Genomic DNA, 17131 nt, shown 5'->3' on the forward strand with positions numbered 1-17131 from the left:
AACGCTTAATGAAACAAACATCGCCGCTTAATGTAATAAAACAGTCAACGCTTAATGTAATAACGGACTTAACGCTTAATGTAAGAACACTCGACGCTTAATGTAATAACCATGAATTTGGATATAGAATTTGGAAAGATTTTGAAAGAACAATTCGCAAGACAACCCAACTTAGGGAAAAGTCGTCTTAGCGTTATGGTGGTGTAACGAGGGGTCATTTAGCGTTGCATCATCCATGATGTCATGACAAATACGAATATCAATATCTTGAGCTACGGGAGTTGTGGCACGACCAAACTTAGAACAAGTTGTCTTGAGGTCAAGGGGGGGTCAACAAAATGGACACGTGACATGACGTCATCAATTACGTCATCATAACTAGCAAAAATCGTATCTCGAGCTACGAGAGTTATGACACGACCAAACTTAGGCCAAGTTGTCTTGACGTCAAACGGGTTCCAGCAAAATGGACACTTGACATGACGTCATCAATTACGTCAACATAACTAGCACAAATCATATCTTGCGCTGCGAGAGTTGTGACACGACCAAACTTAGGCCAAGTTGTCTTTAGGTAAAATCAGCCGAAAATCTGTCGTCCCTTAGGGCGCTTTAGAAAATCTGTTCACCGGCGAACTTCCTGTTAAACCTTGTAAAATTTCCTTTAAAATTGAAAATGAATAACGTGATTGAGGTGTCTTAGAAGGCCTTTCCTTTTGATCATCTCTAAAACTAACGCTTAACAGATGGGGTATCACATGCTAAGAGCACTTTGAGGTTATGTCTTTTGCGAGCCGAGCATTTTAAACGAACATTTGACGATCCGGAAAGAACCAAGCACTCGAGAATTAAACTAGCCAAGTTTTTCCGACCATTGCGAGTATTTGCGAGCAAGTCGATGAACAATTGCTATTCAAAAACTACTTCCCCTAAAATTATCCGACGAAATTAGGTTAAATTTGTTACCGACAAATGTCGCCTTTTTTGTTTTATGTTTAATTGCACAGCGCGGGTAGAATAAAAAAAAATCGATCCTTACTTGATTGTCATCTAAAACAAATTTATACCTGGGCGGAAACCTAACGATTGTTGAAATGTGTGACTACATCCGTACAGGCACACGAATTTGATAGTTGATTGACAAGTTTTCAACCACACCAGCTATACACTGTCTTGCAAAAACCGTAGATTATTAGCTGTCTTCTCGCACTAGACTCACGCCATTTATTAGCTGCCTTCTCGCACTAGAATCACGCCATTTATTAGTTGTCTTCTCGCACTAGAATCACGCCATTTATTAGCTGTCTTCTCGCACTAGAATCACGCCATTTATTAGCTGTCTTCTCGCACTAGAATCACGCCATTTATTAGCTGTCTTCTCGCACTAGAATCACGCCATTTATTAGCTGTCTTCTCGCACTAGAATCACGCCATTTATTAGCTGTCTTCTCGCACTAGAATCACGCCATTTATTAGCTGTCTTCTCGCACTAGAATCACGCCATTTATTAGCTGTCTTCTCGCACTAGAATCACGCCATTTATTAGCTGTCTTCTCGCACTAGAATCACGCCATTTATTAGCTGTCTTCTCGCACTAGAATCATGCCATTTATTAGCTGTCTTCTCGCACTAGAATCACGCTATTTATTAGCTGTCTTCTCGCACTAGAATCACGCCATTTATTAGCTGTCTTCTCGCACTAGAATCACGCCATTTATTAGCTGTCTTCTCGCACTAGAATCACGCCATTTATTAGCTGTCTTCTCGCACTAGAATCACGCTATTTATTAGCTGTCTTCTCGCACTAGAATCACGCCATTTATTAGCTGTCTTCTCGCACTAGAATCACGCTATTTATTAGCTGTCTTCTCGCACTAGAATCACGCTATTTATTAGCTGTCTTCTCGCACTAGAATCACGCTATTTATTAGCTGTCTTCTCGCACTAGAATCACGCTATTTATTAGCTGTCTTCTCGCACTAGAATCACGCTATTTATTAGCTGTCTTCTCGCACTAGAATCACGCTATTTATTAGCTGTCTTCTCGCACTAGAATCACGCTATTTATTAGCTGTCTTCTCGCACTAGAATCACGCTATTTATTAGCTGTCTTCTCGCACTAGAATCACGCTATTTATTAGCTGTCTTCTCGCACTAGAATCACGCTATTTATTAGCTGTCTTCTCGCACTAGAATCACGCTATTTATTAGCTGTCTTCTCGCACTAGAATCACGCTATTTATTAGCTGTCTTCTCGCACTAGAATCACGCTATTTATTAGCTGTCTTCTCGCACTAGAATCACGCCATTTATTAGCTGTCTTCTCGCACTAGAATCACGCCATTTAGTAAAGCAGTGCCAGATACAGTGGCACAATTCTCGGGCGATACGTGAGTGTCCGGAGGCTGGTAAAAACGCATGGCTCATCCAGTGGTCTTGCCATTGAAGTGATGTTCATAACTACTTCTTCGGTGACATCACATATCACATGACTACCCCCCCCCCCCCCTTGACACCTACATGATATTCTCCAAGTGTGGTTGCCCGACGATGTTTCTATCCAGAGATATGAGTATTTTCGCTTTAATTACGCCATCGATGACGTCACACCTCACATGACTATTTATGCACCCCCCTTGACACCTACATGACATTCTCTAAGTGTGGTTGTCCGACGATGTTTCTATCCGAGATATGAGTATTTTCGTCCTTAGTTAAATTTATGGTTATTACATTAAGCGTCGAGTGTTCTTACATTAAGCGTTAAGTCCGTTATTACATTAAGCGTTAAAAATTTGTTACATTAAGCGTTGACTGTTTTATTACATTAAGCGTTAATTTGTTGTTACATTAAGCGTTAGTGTTACATTAAGCGGCAGTTGTTACATTAAGCGTTAGTGTTACATTAAGCGTTAGTGTTACATTAAGCGTTAGTGTTACATTTAGCGGCAGTTGTTACATTAAGCGGCAGTTGTTACACCACTCCTCCCCCTAGGATTTTTAGGTCCGCAACCCCCCGGTGCGGATAAAAGATGCAATCAGCCAATGATACCAGAAACACCGTCTTTAAGTGGCTTTTAAGACTTCTCGCGCGTAATTGAAAAAAAAATCGAGTGCCAATTTCTAACGTATTCTTCGATATTTCCAAAGAATCGATTCGGTGGTCCGCTTGTCATATCAGACATAAAGTTGGACTGACGTCAAATACAAGACATGGAGTGTTTGCAACTACAGGGTTTTCCCTAAACTGCGATTTTATTTGCTCATATTTCTCATATTTATTTATAAATTTGCAAACTTAGAACCATCGGTGATTATATTCTCTAGAGATCAGGTCGAACGCACGCTTTGAAGGGGCTAATAAACGGGTTTCAATTTGAACGAATTTAAAAAAAAATCACCCGCGAGAGGTTGTTGTGAGCACTAAATAATCCACCACAACCAAAACCAGGTATTTCCTCTAACCCAATTCCTCGGTTATTTTTGCCTCGTGTACACAGAATGTTTCACGAGGAGATGAAGATGATAGACGAGTCAGCGCCGGACGAGTGGGAAGTACTGCCTTGCTCACTTTACTTGGAGTACTTTCTCGGCCTAGGCTCCTTCGGAGAGGTCTGGGCCGCAACGGCTCAAAACATACGAGGGTATAAAGGACCACAGAAGGTCGCCGTTAAGCGTTTAAAATGTAAGCAGAAACGACAGAGCCAAAAAATAGCATGAAATTTTTCAATTCTCAATATATAAGCTCAAGATTCCGCATACAAAGAGTTCCTCTGACCAAAAGCTTTATTCCAAATTTTAAAGAAATTTAGAAGATATGAAATTTAGATATTAGCGAGCAAAGTTGGTTTAATTTCTGATCAGAGCCCGACTTCTCCCTAAAAACGAGGAGAATTCATACTTTGAACATTTGAAAATTGCACTTCAAGCCTCATATCTCGAAGACGAATCCCATTAGAAAACACTTTTTGATATGTTGGTTTACATAACATAAGAAACCTCTATGCAAAAATTCAAGCTTACCGAAGTTAACCAGACCTTATTTTGGGAAAACTTGTCATTTTTTTGCTCTATCAGCAGAAACTTTTACTTATCTTGGAGTATTTAGGAGAGATCAAGGGGGTGGAATACCCCCCCACCACCACCACCACCACCACCACCTTACACTCCCCACAACATTGTATTTAGTCGAAAGACCAATGCACATTTAATAAAGCTAGATGGCTATGCTGGATATTTCGCATGCTTTTACTGTTTTCGTCCTACAGGAAATAACCGTTCTTCAAACGTGCAAGTGTGACTTTAACTTTTCCTCCCTCATCAGGCAACAGCGCAGAATCGGAGACAAAAGCCCTCGAGAGTGAAATCAGCTTAGGCAAATCACTGGGAGATTCGCGTCACCCAAACATCGTTAACTTCTTGGGTTGTGTCACAACAAGAGGTAAATCCTGCGTAGGAAATTGCCTCCAGAATTATACAGTTACAACTTGTAAATCCATGGAAACCCAGCCCACTTTGCTAGCGCTTTCCAAAGGTATATTTTTGTTTGTTGTCGTTTGCTTCAAGTGAAATTACGAGGATTGTGGGAATAACGAATCCCATGAAATGTACGATCAATGCAACCAGCGTAGCACGGCACATATGTCAGTACACACGCCCAAGCGAGAGTTTAAAGGGGCCGTGCTGCCGATCATGGTGTTTGCAGGTTCTGTAATACTGATCGTGGTGTTTGCAGGTTCTGTAATGCTGATCATGGTGTTTGCAGGTTCTGTAATGCTGATCGTGGTGTTTGCAGGTTCTGTAATGCCGATCATGGTGTTTGCAGGTTCTGTTATGATGATCATGGTGTTTGTAGGTTCTGTAATGCTGATCATGGTGTGTGTAGGTTCTGTTATGATGATCATGGTGTTTGCAGGTTCTGTAATGCTGATCATGGTGTTTGCAGGTTCTGTAATACCGATCATGGTGTTTGCAGGTTCTGTAATGCCGATCATGGTGTTTGCAGGTTCTGTTATGATGATCATGGTGTTTGTAGGTTCTGTAATGCTGATCATGGTGTGTGTAGGTTCTGTTATGATGATCATGGTGTTTGCAGGTTCTGTAATGCTGATCATGGTGTTTGCAGGTTCTGTAATGCCGATCATGGTGTTTGCAGGTTCTGTTATGATGATCATGGTGTTTGTAGGTTCTGTAATGTTGATCATGGTGTTTGCAGGTTCTCTAATACTGATCATGGTGTTTGCAGGTTCTGTAATGCAGATCATGGTGTTTGCAGGTTCTGTAATGCTGATCATAGTGTTTGCAGGTTCTGTAATGCTTATCGTGGTGTTTGCAGGTTTTGTAAGGCTGATCGTGGTGTTTGCATGTTCTGTAATGCTGATCATGGTGTTTGCAGGTTCTGTAAGGCAGATCATGGTGTTTGTAGGTTCTGTAAGGCAGATCATGGTGTTTGTAGGTTCTGTAATGCTGATCATGGTGTTTGCAGGTTTTGTAATGCTGATCGTGGTGTTTGCATGTTCTGTAATGCTGATCATGGTGTTTGCAGGTTCTGTAAGGCAGATCATGGTGTTTGTAGGTTCTGTAATGCTGATCATGGTGTTTGCAGGTTCTGTAATGCTGATCGTGGTGTTTGCAGGTTCTGTAATGCTGATCATGGTGTTTGCAGGTTCTGTAATGCTGATCATGGTGTTAGCAGGTTCTGTTATGATGATCATGGTGTTTGCAGGTTCTGTAATGCTGATCATGGTGTTTGCAGGTTCTGTAATGCTGATCGTGGTGTTTGCAGGTTTTGTAAGGCTGATCGTGGTGTTTGCAGGTTCTGTAATGCTGATCATGGTGTTTGCATGTTCTGTAATGCTGATCATGGTGTTTGCAGGTTCTGTTATGATGATCATGGTGTTTGCAGGTTCTGTAATGCTGATCATGGTGTTTGCAGGTTCTGTAATGCTGATCGTGGTGTTTGCAGGTTTTGTAAGGCTGATCATGGTGTTTGCAGGTTCTGTAATGCTGATCATGGTGTTTGCAGGTTCTGTAAAGCTGATCATGGTGTTTGCAGGTTCTGTAATGCTGATCATGGTGTTTGCAGGTTCTGTAAGGCAGATCATGGTGTTTGTAGGTTCTGTAATGCTGATCATGGTGTTTGCAGGTTTTGTAAGGCTGATCGTGGTGTTTGCATGTTCTGTAATGCTGATCATGGTGTTTGCAGGTTCTGTAAGGCAGATCATGGTGTTTGTAGGTTCTGTAATGCTGATCATGGTGTTTGCAGGTTCTGTAATGCTGATCGTGGTGTTTGCAGGTTCTGTAATGCTGATCATGGTGTTTGCAGGTTCTGTAATGCAGATCATGGTGTTTGCAGGTTCTGTAATGCAGATCATGGTGTTTGCAGGTTCTGTAATGCCGATCATGGTGTTTGCAGGTTCTGTAATGCCGATCATGGTATTTGCAGGTTCTGTTATGATGATCATGGTGTTTGTAGGTTCTGTAATGCTGATCATGGTGTGTGTAGGTTCTGTTATGATGATCATGGTGTTTGTAGGTTCTGTAATGTTGATCATGGTGTTTGCAGGTTCTCTAATACTGATCATGGTGTTTGCAGGTTCTGTAATGCAGATCATGGTGTTTGCAGGTTCTGTAATGCTGATCATAGTGTTTGCAGGTTCTGTAATGCTTATCGTGGTGTTTGCAGGTTTTGTAAGGCTGATCGTGGTGTTTGCATGTTCTGTAATGCTGATCATGGTGTTTGCAGGTTCTGTAAGGCAGATCATGGTGTTTGTAGGTTCTGTAAGGCAGATCATGGTGTTTGTAGGTTCTGTAATGCTGATCATGGTGTTTGCAGGTTTTGTAATGCTGATCGTGGTGTTTGCATGTTCTGTAATGCTGATCATGGTGTTTGCAGGTTCTGTAAGGCAGATCATGGTGTTTGTAGGTTCTGTAATGCTGATCATGGTGTTTGCAGGTTCTGTAATGCTGATCGTGGTGTTTGCAGGTTCTGTAATGCTGATCATGGTGTTTGCAGGTTCTGTAATGCTGATCATGGTGTTAGCAGGTTCTGTTATGATGATCATGGTGTTTGCAGGTTCTGTAATGCTGATCATGGTGTTTGCAGGTTCTGTAATGCAGATCATGGTGTTTGCAGGTTCTGTAATGCTGATCATAGTGTTTGCAGGTTCTGTAATGCTTATCGTGGTGTTTGCAGATTTTGTAAGGCTGATCGTGGTGTTTGCATGTTCTGTAATGCTGATCATGGTGTTTGCAGGTTCTGTAAGGCAGATCATGGTGTTTGTAGGTTCTGTAATGCTGATCATGGTGTTTGCAGGTTCTGTAATGCAGATCATGGTGTTTGCAGGTTCTGTAAGGCAGATCATGGTGTTTGCAGGTTCTGTAATGCTGATCATGGTGTTTGCAGGTTCTGTAATGCTGATCATGGTGTTTGCAGGTTCTGTAATGCTTATCGTGGTGTTTGCAGGTTCTGTAAGGCAGATCATGGTGTTTGCAGGTTCTGTAGTGCTGATCATGGTGTTTGCAGGTTCTGTAATACTGATCATAGTGTTTGTAGGTTCTGTAATGCTGATCATGGTGTTTGCAGGTTCTGTAATGCAGATCATGGTGTTTGCAGGTTCTGTAATGCTGATCATGGTGTTTGCAGGTTCTGTAATGCTGATCATGGTGTGTGTAGGTTCTGTAATGCTGATCATGGTGTTTGCAGGTTCTGTAATGCTGAACGTGGTGTTTGTAGGTTCTGTAATGCTGATCATGGTGTTTGCAGGTTCTGTAATGCAGATCATGGTGTTTGCAGGTTCTGTAATGCTGATCATGGTGTGTGTAGGTTCTGTAATGCTGATCATGGTGTTTGCAGGTTCTGTAATGCTGATCGTGGTGTTTGCAGGTTCTGTAATGCTGATCATGGTGTTTGTAGGTTCTGTAATGCTGATCATGGTGTTTGCAGGTTCTGTAATGCTGATCATGGTGTTTGCAGGTTCTGTAATGCAGATCATGGTGTTTGCAGGTTCTGTAATGCTGATCATGGTGTGTGTAGGTTCTGTAATGCTGATCATGGTGTTTGCAGGTTCTGTAATGCTTATCGTGGTGTTTGCAGGTTCTGTAATGCCGATCATGGTGTTTGCAGGTTCTGTAATGCTGATCATGGTGTTTGCAGGTTCTGTAATGCTGATCATGGTGTGTGTAGGTTCTGTAATGCTGATCATGGTGTTTGCAGGTTCTGTAATGCTGATCATGGTGTTTGCAGGTTCTGTAATGCTGATCATGGTGTTTGTAGGTTCTGTAATGCTGATCATGGTGTTTGCAGGTTCTGTAATGCTGATCGTGGTGTTTGCAGGTTCTGTAATGCTGATCATGGTGTTTGTAGGTTCTGTAATGCTGATCATAGTGTTTGTAGGTTCTGTAATGCTGATCATGGTGTTAGCAGGTTCTGTAATGCTGATCGTGGTGTTTGCAGGTTTTCTAATGCTGATCATGGTGTTAGCAGGTTCTGTAATGCTGATCATGGTGTTAGCAGGTTCTGTTATGATGATCATGGTGTTTGTAGGTTCTGTAATGCTGATCGTGGTGTTTGTAGGTTCTGTAATGCTGATCATGGTGTTTGTAGGTTCTGTAATGCTGATCATAGTGTTTGTAGGTTCTGTAATGCTGATCATGGTGTTAGCAGGTTCTGTAATGCTGATCGTGGTGTTTGCAGGTTTTCTAATGCTGATCATGGTGTTAGCAGGTTCTGTTATGATGATCATGGTGTTTGTAGGTTCTGTAATGCTGATCGTGGTGTTTGCAGGTTCTGTAATGCTGATCATGGTGTTTGTAGGTTCTGTAATGCTGATCATGGTGTTTGCAGGTTATGTAATGATGATCATAGTGTTTGCAGGTTCTGTAATGATGATCATGGTGTTTGCAGGTTCTGTAATGCTGATCATGGTGTTTGCAGGTTCTGTAATGCTGATCGTGGTGTTTGCAGGTTCTGTAATGCTGATCATGGTGTTTGCAGGTTATGTAATGATGATCATGGTGTTTGCAGGTTCTGTAATGATGATCATGGTGTTTGCAGGTTCTGTAATGCTGATCATGGTGTTTGCAAGTTCTGTAATGCTGATCATGGTGTTTGTAGGTTCTGTAATGCTGATCATGGTGTTTGCAGGTTCTGTAATGCAGATCATGGTGTTTGCAGGTTCTGTAATGCTGATCATGGTGTTTGCAGGTTCTGTAATGCTGATCATAGTGTTTGCAGGTTCTGTAATGCTGATCATGGTGTTTGCAGGTTCTGTAATGCAGATCATGGTGTTTGCAGGTTCTGTAATGCTGATCATGGTGTTTGTAGGTTCTGTAATGCAGATCATGGTGTTTGCAGGTTCTGTAATGCTGATCATGGTGTTTGCAGGTTATGTAATGATGATCATGGTGTTTGCAGGTTCTGTAATGCTGATCATGGTGTTTGCAGGTTCTCTAATGCTGATCATGGAGTATGTTCCTTATGGGGATTTGTTGGGCTACCTGCGCCTCAGCCGAGGTCTTGAAGACAAGTACTACGCATGCGCGGAGAAACGCCGAGTCGAGATCACCAACTACGACATGATCTCCTTCGCCAGGCAAATTGCAGCGGGGATGTGTTTTCTCGCCTCAAGAAAGGTTCAGTGCTTCAAAAAGGCCCATTATCAGCCGCGTACCCAGGATTGGCTGAGCAGGGGGGAGGGGGCATAGGTATCTTATGGAAAAAGAATAGGACAGTAGAACCTCGATTTAGCGAAGTGCCAAGGAAATGGGAAAATCTTTTCGTCATATCGAAGGTTTGTTATATCGAGGGTTTTTTTCATACGTGTTACTGTAAATTTGGCCGGGCTGAAGGAAGGAAATTGTTTATTATACCCAGGATTCGTTATACAGAGGTTTGTTAAATCGAGGTTCCACTCTATTTGAAGGGCCTTCAATAACAAGGGACCCATGTTTTTTTAGGCCAAAGGGGGGCCCTGTGTACGAGACTGATTATCCAATGGAGAATGAAACTATGCTAAAGTTTTCCAAGCCTCCAATCGCTTGCTCCTAAGGACGACCATCGGTGTGTCTAAAGAAGGCTAATCACGCAGCCATTTTATGCTCTCGCTGTCGAGTCACACAAAGCATCTATTTCCATCGGCTAATTCAAGCGAGAAACCAATATTTTTTCAACCAAATATCGTCAATAACAGGAACTAACTGTCCTTTCGAATAAACCGCTGTATTTTTAATGATAAACAATAACAAGGGAGTGGTTGATCGACATTCATTAAAGAGGGTGGTTCTATTGATCCCACGGAACCACCCCTGGGTTCGACAACCATATCACCAGTTCTTCTACAAGGGTTTCACTTCTTATTTTGTAAAGTACCGACTAACACAATCTTAAGCAGCCGAGGGTGTCTGCTATAGAGATATTTCAATCTTTGCTGCTTGTCGGGATTGTCCCGCTCGCCTGTTTATATCATATTTTAATCGCGTGCAAACTTTAGCCTTTGTCTTTTTAATTTATCATTTTAATTATTATTATTTTTAGATTCTTCATCGAGATCTGGCTGCCAGGAATGTGCTGGTGGGAACAAACAACACATGTAAAATCACCGACTTTGGCCTGGCGTTCACCAAGTCTATGTACAAATATGGAAATACTGCTAGGAAGGTTGGTATCTTATAACGGCGTGGCTGGGGGGATTGGGCTATTGACGTTCCTTATCTACAGGTCCGTTACCCAAGTCCATGTACAAATATGGGAATACTGCTAGGAAGTTTGGTATCTTATAACGGCGTGGCTGGGGGGGGGGGGGGGGGATTGGGCTTTTGACGTTCCTTATCTACAGGTCCGTTACCCAAGTCCATGTACAAATATGGGAATACTGCTAGGAAGTTTGGTATCTTATAACGGCGTGGCTGGGGGGGGGGGATTGGGCTTTTGACGTTTTCCTATCTACAGGTCGGTAAGCTCGACGATAACGCCATTAACGTACCCACGCCCTTGATGACATTATTTTCCAATAAAGATTTGTGTCGATTTTTTTTCTTTACCTAAATAAACAGTAAATAATATTCCAATAAATATATTCCAAGCTGACATGACCAAATCAATATGGCTTGAGAAGCGAAGCTTGAACCTCTGAGCTATCGCGCGGCTCAAATCGAGAACGTTACCCATGCCAGCGCTGACTTCTATTGTGTGGAATGCAGGACTGAAACGAGGAGTGGTGGGGGTAGGGGGGAAGTTACGCGCCTGGTTTACTTTATTGACTGCTTATCGTCTGCTTACACCCAATTGTTCGTATATCTCTGCAGGGTCGATTACCCATCAAGTGGAGCGCCCCTGAGCTTCTGTTCTCAGATAGCAAGTATTCGGTGTCATATAAATGCGATGTGTAAGTAAGAGTAATTTTTACCCTGTGTAGGCATACTTCACCGGGGAGCTTCTATTCTCACTTAGCATGTATTCAGTGTCCTCTAAATGCGATGTGTAAGTAAGAGTAATTTTTACCCTGTGTAGGCATACTTCACCGGGGAGCTTCTATTCTCACTTAGCATGTATTCAGTGTCCTCTAAATGCGATGTGTGGTAAGATAATTTTTTCCCCTCGTAATTCTGACCTGTTTTACAACCTTGGCGTATAAATTCTCGCTTGGATCGCCTTAGCGGTATAACCTTTACGTTATTCGCCCTATGACATCGCTTCGGTTGGACAATGTTCAGTGTGACTCAGAGAATGTCCAGCTAAGCGAAGTGCGTTAAGGCCAAGCAGACTTTTATCTGTATCTCATTCAATACGCACAATTCAGATATCGTACTTGGACAGGGGCGGGTACAGGGGGGTGGGGTGGGGTGGATACCCAACCCCCTTTTTGAGTAAAAAAAAATTCTCTTTGTTTGAAGAAAATAAATGTCTGAGGGACGGAAGGTACTGTCCATTATCCTTCGCCTGCTTGACTTTGCCGCCACAAACCAATTCAGCGTAAGATCTATGTAGTGACCTACCAAGAACCACTTGATCAGTTGTAAGCCGTCTATCCGGCGATCATCCACCCCCCATTTAGAAATCCTGGATCCGCCCCTGTTGAAGTACATAACAACCTTAAATTTCTAAAAACTTTTGTCAGTAGCGTGCATCGAAGTATAATACATTCTTTCTTCATTTCCCATAGGTGGTCGTATGGCATCGTTTTGTACGAGATTTTCACCCTTGGTAAGACTGGCTTGATCATTTCTCGGCAATAGATTAATGTGTGATGGTTAAGATTATTATTCTTGGATGCCACAGGCGGCGTACCCTACCCCTCTTGGGGAGAGTATAAAGTAATCTACGAGCTTCAAGCGAACAGATATCGCATACCTAGACCAGAACATGTCAGCCATGACCTGTAAGTACGCCCCACCTGTTAAAACAGTCATACATCTATTTCAAATACGTTTGCACTCGGAGAATGATTGAGTCATAATCCGCATTGCCCCATGGGTATCAAATACATGAGGATATAACTGTATAAGTGTAAATTCAAACAAATTCAGGTTATGAAAAGTGAAGCATTCTTTTGTCCGTAAACACTCGCATGGTTTTCGAAGACTAGGATTCAGCCATTTATTATACGTTACCCATGAACCGATTGTGTCGAAGTCACGCAACGCTCCCGGGGAGGGGGGGGATGGAGTGGGTGGGGTTATCAGTCCATGGCTGGTTTACATATTTCCTCTTATTCTTGTTCTGTATTGTGACAGTTATCAGATCATGACAGAGTGCTGGAGAGAAGACCCTGAAGATCGCCCGACATTTGACCAGCTTCATGACACCATGCTAAAGATCCTTGAAGAGCAGGTATGAAGTACTTAAGGGACATAAACATAATTGTTACGGCGACTGCTAGGACTTTGCAGGTCATGTAAGATTGGGGGGGCACAATATAGACCCATTAAGATATTATTGGGGGTGGGGGCACATAAACTTCCCTACTGGTCATTCCCTTATAATTTCTGGAAATATTGGGGGTTCATATGCCCCCGTTGCCCTACCCCCTGCAACGCCCCTTTTCAGATTCCGTTTAACACATTTCATTTTTATTCAGTTGTCATTACGCAGTTGCTAATATCTGGAAAAACCTTAGTTGCTAATATCGCAAATATATGTGTGATCTTTGACTAAAAATACTTCAGTTGCTAAAATATCTGTATGATATTTGCAGCATTATCTTGATCTTGACATGACCAAGTACATAAGTGATATGTACACACACGTGGATAGCAATGCCGAGTCAGAGGAGGACTGGGACGAGACACCAGCTTTCCAACCAGCCATCTCTACCACAGAAGGCCCAAGAAAGGAGGGAAAACACAAAGACAATTCGGGGAAAACGGTATCGGACATTAACAAGAAGAGTGTCACATTTAAAATTTTTGACAGCCCAAAGCGATTAAGCAAGCAAAGGCTGTTGCCCGATAAACCGCATAGAAACGGCAGCACATTCTGCGAGACAATTTGCTAAATCGCAAGAAGCTGAGTAATGGTGGATGCAAGCGGCGCAGTCTTCTCCAAGGCTTTTCTACCAGACTTCTTTCTTAAAGAACGCAATTATCAATGTGTTTCGTGGACTACGGTTTTTTTTAAAGTCTGCGATAAGAATTGGACATGTAGAGTACTACATGAACTTTTGTGGTTCACTTGGTCACCCGATAGGGGCGCTTGACTATCTCTCTGCGATGTAATGACCATTTCTATGCGATTTGATGGTTTTGCGGCTTGCTAAATTTTTATGTTCTTAACTTTGCATAAAAATCGCTGTATATCGTTAAATGAAAAAAAAAGATCCATCTCCAGGTTTTTTTTTTCTACTTTACTTTCGTTTCATAAAAGGCTTCACTTTTATTCTTTCTTTTTTGAGTTGGTTTAACCGGTATATGCGAAGCGCAGTTCTCGCCAAAAAGTTTTAATGTCTCCTTTTTCAAATCTTCTTTCCATTGTAAGGTATGCATTAAACGCATCCTTCCGGGCATATATGGGTCTCTCACCCAGCAGGTCTTTAGAAACCTGTTACTAGGGAAGCTAAGTATTACTCAAAAGCTAGGATAACTTCACGCGGTGGTAATGTAAATAGGCCGATTTTCCCACGCTTGAGTTCGTTGTCACATCTCCATATGTTGTTTCTTGGGAGGATCTAGTTATGCTCTTCTTAATAACCCTGCGAGGTACCTCAAGCTAGTCTTAATTACTCAGGCTTCAATTATTGTGATACTTCTCCTAATTACTCCTTTTCCAACGTGCCTTTTGAGTTTTTTTTTTTTTTCATCATTTTTGTAGAAGTAAAGGACTCAAAATAGGAGGTCATAGCTTCGGTCAATTTAAAAAATCAGATGCCACTCGCTTTTTATAAACCCTTCATGGACTTATCATGTTGTGTGCGAATTCCAAATGATGAAAACTAACAAGGTTTTTGAATGGCTCGAATACATAGAAAACATAAGTGAGGGATGGTAAACTTGGGCGCGCGTGATCCAGCAAATAAAATTCTGACTTGTTTAGGAAAAAAAGCGCTGAACACAGAATGAAGAAATGTAGCTCATACACACTAACTCTAAACATTTCGATATGTTCACGGCGGTAGTTTACATGTGTAAATAGGCATGGATCAGTGCCTGGTATCTGTTCACAATAAAGTGGGATCAGATCATGCAATCCTACCGTTTTTACCATTCTAATGTGGAGATTTCCCTGTGCATTAAATTCAGACATTTCCTACTCTTCTATTTTTATTCATATGAAAATTTTCTGTCTCTGTTTCCATAGAACACGTTTTAGATATCTAGTCTTCATTGTCGAGATCAATATGGATTCCAAACTCTATCAAATTGGAACGCTGTTTACTGTTTAATTCCGCTAATCATTGACCAAATTATGGACATGGACCCTGAAAACGCTTTAGGTCATAGACGTTTTCCCATTCATAATCAACAACTGAGGAGGATCCTGGACATTCACCCTTCCAATCCATTTTATATTGCGTTTTATGTTTATGTTCCTTTTCTTTACGGCTTGTTTTCACCGTTATATTTTTGTACTTATTTTTATAAAAAAGCTTTTTCGTTCTTATAAGTCTTGTTTGATTGATTTTGGAATTAGCTATGAAATATTAGATAATAAATATTTAAAAATATTACACGACTTCATACTTTGAATGAATATACAAAAGAAATCAACTTTTGTATAAACTAATCGTATAACAAAGCAAATATTAACATTTTTGAAAGAAGTACAATATAAGCGTATTATTTTTTTGAGGGAATTTTTGTTTTCAGATGCTCTATTCCAACTCTATTCCAGCCAGTGAAACCGCAAATAAATAATGAATCCCTCATTCTGCGAGATGGGAGGGTGGGAGGGGGGAGTCGCTCAAGGTCATCTAGACAATATACAACACACTGATTATTCAGGCTTCTGATGACAAAAAATAATGATTATGACAAGTCAGGGAAAAAAATTGTGTCAAATAATGCACCCTCATTACAACAGGTCTATCTTGCTGGTATGCATTTTATTGAGCGACCGCAGTTGGCAGAGCTCCGTGTTTGTGCCTTTCGCCGCTCGGCGCTTGTTTCCGAGTTCAGGAGTTCAATTCCCTACGTGAGTCGATTTTGTTTAGTTCTAAAGCCCTTGCCTTCGCCCCGAGGGTTTTTGTTCGGGATCTTTGATTTCAAGGGCGGATCCAGGATTTCAAAATAGGGGGTAGATAATGGCCTAGGCGGCTTGTATCTGATCCAGTGGTTCTTGGTAGGTCACATAGATCTAACAATACTTCAAGCTGAATTTGTCGCGTCATGCAGCAAAGTCAAGCAGGCGATGGCACATAAATTGTACCTTCTCCGTAATTTTTTCAAACAAAGTGACTTTTCAATATTTTTTGCTCAAAAAGGGAGGTGGATATCCAGCCAATCCACCCCCCTGTATCCGCCCCTGGGTGTTCTACCTGTCTACTTTGCTTGTGAGCAAAGTAAACGAGCGACACAGAAAGCTCTGCGCAGAAGGGAACCGGTTTCCCTCCCTCCATAAGAACCTGGTTGGCACAATTTCGATTGTTGTCATTTAGGATTTGTATGGCGGTAGCATAGCGTGCTTGAAGTGCCTTTGACTCACTTCGACGCACCTTTAATAAGTCAGCGTTTCAACTGCGAATAGGGTGATTAGCGTAACAAAAATTATTTAAATTTATGTAATTTTTTTTACTTCGTTGTATATTCACGATAAGAAACAATTCAATCAGCGAGTAAAACGATACAAAACCATGAAAGGGTCGACATGATATTTCGATGTCTATACATCGAAAAAATATTGACACTCCTCGGATTTTATTCGTCAAGATGATTTCAACAACTCGTGATTGAACGTTAATCACAAACACACGCAAGAAACAAGTCTAAAACATCTAAAATCCTCCAAATTTAATCCGGATACAATTGAACTGATGTATTATTTGTTTACGGTGTAATGACACTGTGGAAACAAAATGTTCACCAAATACGTTTTCTTCTTACTATTCTCGGAAAACGTCTCGGTTTCCGCTGGATTAATCGGCTTTATTGGGGAACCAAAGGTATTGAGACTAATGAATAAAGTTTTGGATTTAGTATTCAACCTATCTGGGTTAGGGTTAAGGGAAGAGTCTGACTGCTCGGTTGCTCTCTTATCGCTTTCGTGAAAAAAGTTCAAAATGTTTAATGATTTACTTGCAAATGTTTATTGCCTTAATAGCATTTCAGGTGTCAACTCTAAAAGGTCGTTAGCGATGTCAAAGCATCCAGAACAACAAGCTTATGACTAATTGATAGCTTTTAATACCTGTTTTGGATAGTTTTCCCGCCATTTTCAGGCCACATGTCGTCTGGGGTCGCTGTCACACACGTAACAACAGGTGACCATGTTTAACAGCAAATTTTCGCTTACTTTTTTCAACTAAGCACTAGATTTACTTGAAGTCTTTCAGGGGGGATTTCATTTTGATATCAAAAGGTATCGTTATGGCTTTAAGAGAGTTTTCAGTTAAATAACCGACAATTTTGCGTGATTATCGGTTTGGGTTTCGGTGGTTTCGGTCACTTGATTTTGAAAAGGCCTAATTGGAGGTGGTTAACC

The 17131-nt window shown here is 41.4% G+C and overlaps 1 protein-coding gene across 1 annotated transcript in view; it reads left to right on the forward strand.

Annotated features, from left to right (window-relative positions):
- Window positions 1–14680, forward strand: part of LOC5517388 (fibroblast growth factor receptor 3) — a 30025-nt gene extending 15345 nt beyond the window's left edge. Inside the window, exons 11-19 of the mRNA XM_048725506.1 lie at window positions 3501–3685; window positions 4325–4441; window positions 9446–9633; window positions 10535–10657; window positions 11305–11384; window positions 12162–12202; window positions 12278–12377; window positions 12733–12829; window positions 13194–14680. Coding sequence (XP_048581463.1) covers window positions 3501–3685; window positions 4325–4441; window positions 9446–9633; window positions 10535–10657; window positions 11305–11384; window positions 12162–12202; window positions 12278–12377; window positions 12733–12829; window positions 13194–13493 — 1231 coding nt within the window. The 3' untranslated portion in view covers window positions 13494–14680. The remainder of the gene's footprint in view (window positions 1–3500; window positions 3686–4324; window positions 4442–9445; window positions 9634–10534; window positions 10658–11304; window positions 11385–12161; window positions 12203–12277; window positions 12378–12732; window positions 12830–13193) is intronic.
- The last annotated feature ends 2451 nt before the right edge of the window (window positions 14681–17131 follow it).

Source organism: Nematostella vectensis, chromosome 1 (genome assembly GCF_932526225.1).
Source record: "Nematostella vectensis chromosome 1, jaNemVect1.1, whole genome shotgun sequence".
Taxonomy (NCBI): Eukaryota; Metazoa; Cnidaria; class Anthozoa; order Actiniaria; family Edwardsiidae; genus Nematostella; species Nematostella vectensis.